Source organism: Nyctereutes procyonoides, unplaced genomic scaffold, assembly GCF_905146905.1.
Source record: "Nyctereutes procyonoides isolate TBG_1078 unplaced genomic scaffold, NYPRO_anot_genome, whole genome shotgun sequence".
Taxonomy (NCBI): Eukaryota; Metazoa; Chordata; class Mammalia; order Carnivora; family Canidae; genus Nyctereutes; species Nyctereutes procyonoides.
The window spans coordinates 13589031-13600990 of NW_026575025.1; the positions used below are offsets into that span (position 1 = coordinate 13589031).

Consider the following 11960-nt stretch of genomic DNA (forward strand, 5'->3'; position numbering starts at 1 on the left):
CTGGTATTGAGTCCCACATCAGGCTCCATGCAGGGAGCCAGCTTCTCTCTCTGCCTATGTCTCTGCCTCTCTTCCTTTTCTCTCATGAATAAATAAATAAAATCTTTTTTTTTAAAGAAAAGAACTAGAGGCTTTTGGGAATTATGCAATGTTATGTACCCTAGAAGAACATTGTTTGCATTTACCCAGATCCACCTATTATTGACGAGTTACTCCATTTGCTTCATGTAGACTCTTTGTGGGAATTCTGCTCAAAAATAGAGTCTCAAGTTTTGAAACAAAGTTTCCCACACATCCCAATGTTTTAAACATCAAATTACAACCACATATCATACCCCAACACCAGAATCCCAGATCTCTAGAAAGGTCATATTTAAGTTAGTGACAAATTGTGGACTAAATAAATCACAAATAACAAGCCTACAGTGACCTAAAGCCCTCTCAATAATACAATAAATATACAGGTTGCATTAAAATGGGCTGCAATCAACTGCGCATATGAAATTATCATGGCCCCAGAGATTTCCAGGTGGAACTCCTAGCAATTTTGTTCTGCCATGAGAAGACACTTGAAGGTCAAGGACTCTTCTCATCCCAAGCTCCTTTTAAGGTGGAGTCAGGGCCACCAGACCAAGGTGAGACTCTGTAACAATATATGAGCTCTGTCTGAGGAATAGATGTTACAGAGAGCAATTCCAGAGAGGCTGCCTTGTGGTGCTCAAGGCCAGGTGCTAACAACACTTGTTGACCATCCCCACAGTAGGCAGATGTGCTGGGTCATCCTGAGGTCCATGCTGCTTATTTTAAGTCAGCCCATGTGGGAAGAACCTTGAGGACAGCAAGTCACAGCCTCATCAAAGAAAGGTACCTTCCAAACAGGGGAGTTGGAGTCCTGTGCAATCACTTAAGTAAATCTCACTCAGATGCCACTTAGATTTTCAACATCGTTAGCCTGGGCAGGAAAGCAGTGACACTGTGGCATCAACAATAGGTTAGGCAAAATTGTTTCTAAATTTTGGAAGAACTGCATAAAGAAGAGGCCAAATAACCTCAGGAGTTGTGAGGTTGCCAAGGAACCGATGAATTTACTGTAGGATTACAAGACTGTTTACTTGCTGACCTTTCTACTTTGCTTACCAGAAAACCTTTCTCCTTGAAAAGTCCTTTGAGGTGAAGTGGACAATAAAACTCATTTGTGCCTTGAGGGTACTGATCCTCTTTAATCTCCACTGTACTCTAATATCTATGTACATGTAGCTTTAGCATCTTCCCCAAATCTCAGATTGTAGCTCTGCCATTCTGGGTTTGAGACATAAGACATAAGACCTCAAGGACTTCTTATCCCAGCATTACCTAGTACAACAGGTATTGACCAATAAAATATGGTTGTGTTAGTTGATATATTTATTATGCCAGTAAGTCATGTTTATTATGTTGTAGGCAACGAACACACCAGCTATTAACTTTTCTATAGGTCACACAAGAGGTCTCCATCACGTTGGAAAATAATACCCAGGCTCTGTAGGTTAAATCTCTGTGTACCAGATAGGCTCTGTGTCTTCTCAGTTCCAGAGTTGCTTATCTTACTCACATCTCTATCACTAGAACTGAAGGCCTGTGAGTTACATATCCCAGACTCTCTTACCAGTGCTGCCTTGTGTGGTTTTCCAGTGGAAGGCACTGATGGGAGTTTAAAGGTGGGAAGAAGACAGAAGTCATGTTTTCTCAGTTTTTGACATCATCTCTTATAGGGGTTGTAGAAATAGTGTCTCCGGGACCCACAGAAGCCCTTTTGGGGCTGTCCTTTTGGACAGTACTTTATGAATTATGGGAGCATGGAAAATGACCACCGAACCAGGGGTCATTGAGGGAGGCTTCATCATATGTGGAATTTAAGAAACAAAACAGATGAACATAGAGGAAGAGAAGGAAAAATAAAATAAGATAAAAACAGAAAGGGAGGCAAGCCATAAGAGACTCTTAATTAACTACAGAGAACAAAGTGAGGGCTGCTGGAGGGGAGGTGGGTAGAAATGGGCTAAGTGGGTGATGGGCATAAAGGAGGGTATTTGTGATGAGCACTGGGTATTATATGAAGGGATGAATCCCTAAATTCTTTTTTTTGTATATATATTTTTTATTGGAGTTTGATTTGCCAACATATAACATAACATATAGCATAACACCTGGTGCTCATCCCGTCAAGTGCCCCCCTCAGCGCCCACATCCAGTCATCCCAACCCCTGCCCACCTCCCTTTGCACCACCCCTTGTTCGTTTCCCAGAGTTAGGTGTGTCTCGTGTTCTGTCACCCTCACTGATATTTTCACTCATTTTCTCTCCTTTTCCCTTTATTCCCTTTCACTATTTTTTATATTCACCAAATGAATGAGACCATATAAAGTTTGTTCTTCTCTGATTGACTTACTTCACTCACCATACTACCCTCCAAATCCGCCCATGTTGAAGCAAATGGTGGGTATTTGTCTATTCTAATGGCTGAGGAATATTCCATTGTATGCATAAACCACATCTTCTTTATCCATTCATCTTTCGATGGACACCGAGGCTCCTTCAATAGTTTGGCTATTGTGGACATTGCTGCTGGAAACATCGGGGTGCTGGTGTCCTGCTATTTCACTGCATCTGTATCTTTGGGGTAAATCCCCAGCAGTGCAACTGCTGGGTCGTAGGGCAGATCTATTTTTAACTCTTTGAGGATCCTCCACACAGTTTTCCAGAGTGGCTGCACCAGTTCACATTCCCACCAACAGTGCAAGAGGGTTCCGCTTTCTCCACATCCTCTCCAACATCGGTTGTTTCCTGTCTTGTTAATTTTCCCCATTCTCACTGGTGTGAGGTGGGATCTCATTGTGGTTTTGATTTGTATTTCCCTAATGGCAAGTGATGCGGAGCATTTTCTCATGTGCATGTTGGCCATGTCTATGTCTTCCTCTGTGAGATTTCTCTTCATGTCCTTTGCCCATTTCATGATTGGATTGTTTGTTTCTTTGCTGTTGAGTTTAATAAGTTCTTTATAGATCTTGGATACTAGCCCTTTATCTGATAAGTCATTTGCAAATATCTTCTCCCATTCTGTAGGTTGTCTTTGAGTTTGGTTGACTGTTTCTTTCGCTGTGCGGAAGTTGTTTTTTTGTTTTTTATCTTGATGAAGTCCCAATAATTCATTTTGCTTTTGTTTCCCTTGCCTTCATAGATGTATCTTGCAAGAAGTTGCTGGGGCCAAGTTCAAAAGGATGTTGAAAAAAAAAAAACCAAAAAGAAAACAAAGGATTTTGCCTTTGTTCTCCTCTAGGATTTTGATGGAATCTTGTCTCACATTTAGATCTTTCATCCATTTTGAGTTTATCTTTGTGTATGGTGCAAGAGAATGGTCTAGTTTCATTCTTTTGCACGTGGCTGTCCAATTTTCCCAGCACCACGTATTGAAGAGACTGTCTTTTTTCCAGTGGATAGTCTTTCCTGCTTTGTCCAATATTACTTGACCATAGAGCTGAGGGCCCATTTCTGGATTCTCTATTCTGTTCCATTGATCTATGTATCTGTTTTTGTGCCAGTACCACACTGTCTTGATGATCACAGCTTGGTAGTACAACCTGAAATCTGGCATTGTGATGCCGCCAGCTATGGTTTTCTTTTTCAATATTTCCTTGGATATTCAGGGTCTTTTCTGATTCCACAGAAATCTTTTTTTTCTTAAGATTTTATTTATTTATCCACGAGAGAAACACACAGAGAGAGGCAGAGACACAGGCAGAGGGAGAAGCAGGCTCCATGCAGGGAGCCCGATGCAGGACTCCATCCTGGGTCACCAGGATCACGCCCTGGGCCAAAGGCAGGGCTAAACCGCTGAGCCACCCAGGCTGCCCTGATTCCACACAAATCTTAAGATGATTTGTTCCAACCCTCTGAAGAAAGTCCATGGTATTTTGATAGGGATTGTGTTAAATGTGTAAATTGCCCTGGGTAGCATTGACATTTTCACAATATTAATTCTGCCAATCCATGAGCATGGAATATTTTTCCATCTCTTTGTGTCTTCCTCAATTTCTTTCAGAAGTGTTCTGTAGTTTTTAGGGTATAGATCCTTTACCTCTTTGGTTAGGTTATGCCTAGGTATCTTATGCTTTTGGGTACAAGTGTAAATGGGATTGACTCCTTAATTTCTCTTTCTTCAGTCTCATTGTTAGTGTATAGAAATGCTACTGATTTCTGGGCATTGGTTTTGTATCCTGCCACACTGCCTAATTGCTGTATGAGTTCTTGCAATCTTGGGGTGGAGTCTTTTGGGTTTTCTATGTAGAGTATCATGTCATCGGCGAAGAGGGAGAGTTTGACTTCTTTGCCAATTTGAATATTGGCTAGTATCTTGTTGAGAATTTTTGCATCCATCTTCATCAGGGATATTGGTCTATATTTCTCCTTTTTGGTGGGGTCTTTGTCTGGTTTTGGAATTAAGGTGATGGTGGCCTCATAAAATGAGTTTGGAAGTATTTCATCCCTTTCTATCTTTTTTTTAAAGGATCCTTTTTTTTTAAAGATTTTATTCATTTATTTATTTATAGAGACACAGAGAGAGAACGAGAGGCAGAGACACAGGCAGAGGGAGAAGTAGGCTCCATGCGTGAAGCCTGACGTAGGACTCAATCCAGGGTCTCCAGGATCACGCCCTGGGCTGCAGGCGGTGCCAAACTGCTGCGCCACCGGGGCTGCCCCCCTTTCTATCTTTTGGAACAGCTTTAGTAGAATAGGTGTTGTTTCTTCTTTAAGTGTTTGATAGAATTCCTCTGGGAAGCCATCTGGTCTTGGACTTTTGTGTCTTGGGAGGTTTTTGATGACTGCTTCAATTTCCTCCCTGGTTATTGGCCTGCTCAGGTTTTCTGTTTCTTCCTGTTCCAGTTTTGGCAGTTTGTGGTTTTCCAGAAACGCGTCCTTTTCTTCTAGATTGCCTAATTTATTAGTGTATAGCTGCTCATAATATGTTTTAAAAATCGTTTCTATTTCCTTGGTATTGGTTGTGATCTCTCCTTTTTCATTTGTGATTTTATTAAATAGAGTCTTTTCTCTTTTGTTTTTAATAAGGCTGGCTGATGGTTTATCTATTTTATCAATTCTTTCAAAGAACCAACTTCTGGTTTTGTTAATCTGTTCCACAGTTCTTCTGGTCTCTATTTCATTGAGTTGTGCTCGAATCTTTATTAACTCTCTTCTTCTGCTTGGTGTAGGTTTTATTTGCTGTTCTTTCTCCAGTTCCTTTAGGTGCAAGGTTAGCTTTTGTATTTGAGTTTTTCCAATTTTTTGAGAGATGCTTTTATTGCAATATATTTCCCCCTCAGGACTGCTTTTGCTGTATCCCACAGATTTTGAATGGTTGTATCTTCATTCTCATTAGTTTCCATGAATCTTTTTAATTCTTCTCTAATTTCATGGCTGGCCCTTTCATCTTTTAGCAGGATGGTCTTTAAACTCCACATGTTTGAAATCCTTCCAAATTTCTTCTTGTGATTGAGTTCAAGTGTCAAAGCCTTATGGTCTGAAAATATGCAGGGGACGATCCCAGTCTTTTGGAATCGGTGAAGACCTGATTTGAGACCCAGTATGTGGTCTATTCTGGAGAAAGTTCCATGTGCACTTGAGAAGAACGTGTATTCAGTTGCGTTTGGATGTAAAGTTCTGTAAATATCTGTGAAATCCATCTGGTCCAGCGTATCATTTAAAGCTCTTCTCTCTTTGGAGATGTTGTGCTTAGAAGATCTGTCATTTGCAGAAAGCGACGTGTTGAAGTCTCCCAGTATTAGCGTATTATTATCTAAGTATGTCTTAACTTTGGTTATTAATTGATTGATATATTTGGCAGCCACCACATTCGGGGCATAAATATTCATGATTGTTAGTCCTCTTGCTGGATGGATCCTTTAAGTATGATAAAATGTCCCTCTTCATCTCTTACTACAGTCTTTGGGATAAACTTTAATTTATCTGATATGAGGATGGCTACCCCTGCTTTCTTCTGAGGACCATTTGAATGGTAAATGGTTCTCCAACCTTTGATTTTCAGGCTGTAAGTGTCCTTATGTCTAAAATGAGACTCTTGTAGGCAGCAAATAGATGGGCCTTGCTTCTTTATCCAGTCTGCAACCCTGCACCTTCTGATGGGGTCATGAAGCCCATTCATGTTCAGAGTTACTATCGAAAGATATGAATTTAGTGTCATCATGATACCTATTCAGTCCCTGTTTTTGTGGATTATTTCTTGGGCATCCTCTTTCTTTTACAGAGTCCCCCTTAATATTTCTTGCAGAGCTGGTTTGGTGGTCACATATTCTTTCAGTGTCTGCCTATCTTGGAAGCTCTTTATCCCTCCTTCTATTCTGAATGAGAGCCTTGCTGGATCACGTATTCTTGGCTGCATGTTCTTCTCATTTAGGACCCTGGATATATCCTGCCAGCCCCTTCTGGCTTGCCAGGTCTCTGTGGAGAGGTCTGCTGTTAATCTAATATTTCTCCCCATATAAGTTAGGGATCTCTTGTCTCTTGCTGCTTTAAGGATTTTCTCTTTATCTTTGGGATTTACAAGTTTCACTATTAAATGTCAAGGTGTCAAACCGTTTTTATTGATTTTAGGGGGGACCTCTCTATCTCCTGGGTCTGAATGCCTGTTTCCCTCCCCAAGTTAGGGAAGTTCTCAGCTATGGTTTGTTCAAATATGTTTTCTTGTCCTCTGTCCCTCTCGGTGCCCTCTGGAACCCCAGTTAAATGTAGATTTTTCCTTCTGAGGCTGCCATTTATTTCCCTTAACCTTTCCTCATGGTCTTTTAATTGTTTTTCTCTTTTTTCCTCAGTTTGTTTCCCTGCCATCAACGTGTCTTCTATGTCACTCACTCGTTCTTCTACTTCATTAACCCTCGTCGTTAGGACCTCCAGTTTGGATCGCATCTCATTTAACTGATTCTTAATTTCGGCCTGATTAGATCTAAATTCTGCAGTCATGAAGTCTCTTGAATCCTTTATGCTTTTTTTCCAGAGCCACCAGCAGCTTTATAATTGTGCTTCTGAATTGGCTCTCTGACCTCAACTTGTAATCCAAATTCTGTACCTCTGTGGGAGAGAGGACTGTTTCTGATTCTTTCTTTTGTGGTGAGTTCTTCTTTCTAGTCATTTTGCTCAGTGCAGAGTGGCTGAAAACGAGTTGTACTGGGAAAAAGGAAGGCAGAAGAAAAGAGGGGTATCATCTAGTTCTATGTACTGTAAATCCCTCGACTTCCCCTGGAGTTGTCCAGCGCTGCTCAGTCAAGAACTTGCTCTTCCCCTGTCCTTCCAGCTGGCCTTCTGGGGCAGGGGCCTGCTGTGCTGATTCTCAGGTGTGTGCACCTGGGGGAGCTGCCCTGCGCCCCCCGCCCCCCTGCCAGGTGCCGGGCTCAGCGGGAGCTGTTTACCCCGTGAGGCCCCTGTTCCCTGGCGGCCCCGCTCCATCCCAGGCACAGGGTGACACCAGGAGGAACAACCACACTGGCGGCAGCCGGCCTTCCAGCTCCGGAGTCAGCTCCCGCAGTGACTGCCGCAGTCTCCCAGTCCGCGCCGGCCTGGATGCTCCGGGGGCGGGTGCTGATCTGCACGGCTCCGGGGCGCCCGGCGGCAGGAGGGTCCTCGCTGCCCTGCGTCCTCCCGGCCTGCGCCTGCCCCGGGGGTGAGCATAGGATCCCCGGCTGTGTCTGCTCGAGCCCTGGGATCCGGGGCCTGCACTGCAGAATCGCGCCCCCGGGCGCAAGGCTCGAAGGCAGCAGGGCGCAGCCCCCTCCGCCCTGAGCCGCCGCCTGAGCAGCGCGCTCCAGCCCTTTACCGCATCGGCCCGGCATGTGGGGCGCTCTCCCCCGGGGTGCACGTCCTCTGTTAGTGACCCCAGGAGACTGCAGGCTCCCCTGCCCCTCCTGCGGTTCTGCCCAGTTTCCCTGCTGAGCGCCCTTCCCTCCAGGAAGAATCCGGTCTGGATTTTTAGTTTCCTGCTCCTCCGGGACTGGGCTTCCCTGTCCCCGGGGGCTTTCACGGCTTTCACCGCGGGCCTTAGCTCGGCTCCTCGGGGCCCTCCCCACTGGATTCTCCCCCCCCCCCCCCCCGCCTTCTACCTTGTTAGAAGCGCAGACTCCTCTCTGTAGCGTCCCAGCTGTTCTCTCTTTAAATCTCAGGGCGAATTTGTCGGTTTTTAAGGATGATTTGAAAGTTATCTAGGAAAGTTGGTGGGGACAGATGACTTGGGGACCCTACTCCTCTGCCATCTTGCCATGCCCCCAATCCCTAAATTCCACCCTGACAGCAATACCACGCTCTTAATTAACCATTTTGAATTCAGGTGAAATCTTGGTTGGAAACAAAAACCAAAAAGTACTCCTACAAGGGTACAGAAATGACAAAGTCATATGTGCAGGGGAAGAACACCCCTATACCTTCATTCATAGGCACTTTTGCTGATGTGCCACTATATTTACTTATTATACAATCTCCTTTTGTTTCCAGTTCTAGAGTCAGTAGTGTCCTTCCAAATGATCCTTCTTTGCACGTCCTTTATCTTCCCTTTTTACTGCTCCCATCCTGCAATACGCTCTATTACCAATTCTTGCATGAAATTTGCTGTTTAACATGTAGACACCTTCATCAAATGGACCGGGCTCATCTCAAAAGATACGAAGTTCTGCATCGCTGTGTGTCCTCTCCATTTCCTGCAGCTGAATCTCTTCCTGTTCCTCTCCTGTTATGGTCCAAGAGGGAGAGAGGGTGGACTGAGGCCCCCGTATATGAAAGGCAGAAAGAAATGGTGCCCCCCACTCGCCAGTGACGGTGCACTGAGAACACTCAGAACTGAGTACGGTCCATGCGTTCTTAATGAATAAATGGTTTGGTGTGTGTGTGTGTGTGTGTGTGAGTGTGTCTGTGTGTGTGTATGTGTGTGTGTGTAATAGTGGGGATCTTTTAAAATGTGGGTTCCGGGCAAGGGTCCTTTTGCCCAAGTCTAATAGCACTACAGGGCCCTGAGGTGTTTGGGAGAAAAAAAAGAGAGGTGAGACTCATTATGACTTTTCTGAGTCTTATTTATTTTGGGCCAGTTTCCATGAAAAGCACAATAAAAATGATATCTTACAGCTGCATTAGAATAAAGAAGAATATACCCCGCACTGGTACGTTGGTATATATTCATTATTACTTCAGTCACTTTTGGTTAATATATATTTTTAAGGATTTTATTTATTTCTTCATGAGAGACACAGAGAAAGGGAGAGGGGCAGAGACACAGGCAGAGGGAGAAGCAGACTCCTGGCAGGGAGCCTGATCCAGGACTCCATCCCCTGACCCTGGGATCGCGACCTGAGCCAAAGCAGACGCTCAGCCGCTGAGCCACCCAGGTGTCCCTTGGTTATGTTTTCAAGGGGAGTATAGCATTCATGTGGAGTCCTGAGTATCATGTGTCTAATTCTCCGTATGGGTTATGCCTGGTGAAGGTCAGCCCTGGTGGAAACTGAGAAACAGTCCTGAGGAAAAGTCGAGGGGCTTCTGGGGTGACAGGATAGCCTGTGAAGGAAGAGAGGTTCTGTGAGCTGTGAGCAGAGGGGTGGCATTAAACTATCCCTGGTGACCGGGATGAGGGGACAGGTAAAAGCAAGGGTAGCTATGGTTCAGTATAAAAACTGCTGGCTTTGCCTCATCCCTAAAGAGCACACATATTTCCCTCAACCTACGTGGCTTTGTAGGTCATTATGGTGAAGAGACTGGGCCACATTGCCACTTGCCGGGACGGGAGTAGGGGCACTCACACAATTTCACGGGGCCCTGCCCAACCTCAGGAATGAGGGCAGATCAGATTTTTTTTTTAAATTTATTTATTTATGATAGTCACAGAGAGAGAGAGAAGCAGAGACATAGGCAGAGGGAGAAGCAGGCTCCATGCACCGGGAGCCCGACGCGGGATTCAATCCCGGGTCTCCAGGATCGCGCCCTGGGCCAAAGGCAGGCGCCGAACCGCTGCGCCACCCAGGGATCCCGAGGGCAGATCAGATTTTGAAGAAATATTTCAAAAAACAAAATGCATGCCACATTAATTAAAGTTTAACATCAAGACAGGAGTCACTACTGCTTTGTATGAGTCACGTCTCTCCCTGGCTCTGGTCCTGGCCCCGCACTCTTGGGTCCGGGGCAGAGAGTGGAGAGGGGCCCAGCCGCGGGAGCTTGGCTTGCAGCACAGGCAAAGACTGTGGTGGCTCAGGAACTGCCAGCCTCACAAACACCAGAACTAAGTCTTGAGGACTTCCCAGATAGTCCGAGGGAAATGGGGGTCAGGAGGGTGGAAGAGCACATTGACAGAGAGAGGACCGTGTTGGGCTACACATGGGGAGGAACAAAGTGCTTTTCAGACTCCCCACTCCTTCACGCAGGTGTTCTCCAATGAGAAACTATGCATGAATGTGTGTGTGCGTGTGTGTGTGTGTGTGTGTGCACCCGGGCACATGCACCGGTGATAGAAGAGCCTCTCTAAAGCCTCCACTTTGATCAGATAACATAAGAAAAACAAACTTCCATTTGCAGATACTTTATTGAAATGAAAATGTACTCAAGGTTTCAACAATTATCTTGTAGTTCATAGATCAAAAGACAAAAAGGAAAAGAAAGTTGTGGTTTGTATTAATCAGCAGTCGGCGTCCAACCATTCTCTGCAGTCCTCAGAGCCCCAGATCACGTGGAAGGTTAAAACAGAACACACGAAGGACTATTATATATTATGTCCTAGAAAATAAAAGCAGAGACATCGCTCAGATTTTCAGCTCTCTGTGACAAAGGAAAATCTTGAAAGACAAACATTTCTTCTCCTTGGCTTGCTGGGTTTGTCCACATACATCTGGTACCCATGGAACTCGGTGTATGATTTAAGGTCAGAAATATGTGGAATAATGAGTGACAAGCTTAGAGCCTGCTCGTCCCTGTCAACTGGTTTGAAAGCACATCAGGAGAAACCATAGTTACCATCACCAATGCAAAATTGCTCAGAGTTTCATCCGACTGCTGGAGAAAACATTGCTTCAGCTCTGCTATGGCCTCGTTAGCTTCAAGACCATATGTGAAAGGTTGAAGGAAGTTTTGGTATTCATCTATGCTCACTTGAGAATCGATTGCTTTGTTAATTGCTTCTTCTAAAAATAAGCATCCAGAACCTGAAAGAAAACATGCAAAAGTGGTCTCAATTATGTAGGGATGAAGCCTTTTAGGGAGTCTCTAAGATAGTGGTCATCTGCTTACATTCAAGTAGACATATACATTTAGGAAGATTATGGTGAATGGTCTTGAGTTCTCGATTCTAGCATGGAATTTCCTTTAAGCCCGCGAACATGTGTGCCCCCTCCTCCCGATCCCTCTCACATTCCCTCCATAGTCCAGAGAAGCTAGACACTAGTAACCATGAACCAGGAAGACACCAGAGAAATGAGATCTCTACACTGGAGTTTGGGGAACAGGAGATCTTCCAGAAAGCGCTGACAGATCTTCAGGCCAAAGCCTGTCCTCCCCACCCAAAACTCACCTGCAAAGCAGTAAAGGGGGAGGGCAACCAGAATGAGGACTCTCAGCAGCTTCATGGTTGAAGTCAGCTCTTGCTGGCTGGTCTGACAGGGAGGAAGGAACTCACGTTGGATGGGAGGACCTAGGAGTCCTCCCTTTATTCTCCTGGTCACTACCTTAATCCCTCCCATAAATGAGGGAATGAGTCACATCATGAACCTGGCTTCGGACCAGGAAATGGCAGCAAGAATCAACTGCAACCCAGCTAGTCTGCTCTGTGTTTGCAGAAACCAAGGAGACAGAGCTTGGAACTCCATAATGATACATGACTTTAGACGAAATTAATGCAGACGTGCTTGCTACCTAGTCATATTACAGCCAACTGAGCCTCTGTTGTTGTCC

The 11960-nt window shown here is 44.8% G+C and overlaps 1 protein-coding gene across 1 annotated transcript; it reads right to left on the reverse strand.

The window, feature by feature from the left end:
- Positions 1–10693: 10693 nt before the first annotated feature.
- Positions 10694–11642, reverse strand: LOC129499735 (mammaglobin-A-like). Its single transcript, XM_055309606.1, has 3 exons — positions 11581–11642; positions 11028–11215; positions 10694–10790 (listed from the first exon to the last, which is right to left on the reverse strand). The coding sequence occupies exons 1-3, from the start codon at positions 11633–11635 to the stop codon at positions 10752–10754; spliced, it is 282 nt and encodes a 93-aa protein (XP_055165581.1). The 5' UTR covers positions 11636–11642; the 3' UTR covers positions 10694–10751.
- Between the last annotated feature and the right edge of the window lie 318 nt (positions 11643–11960).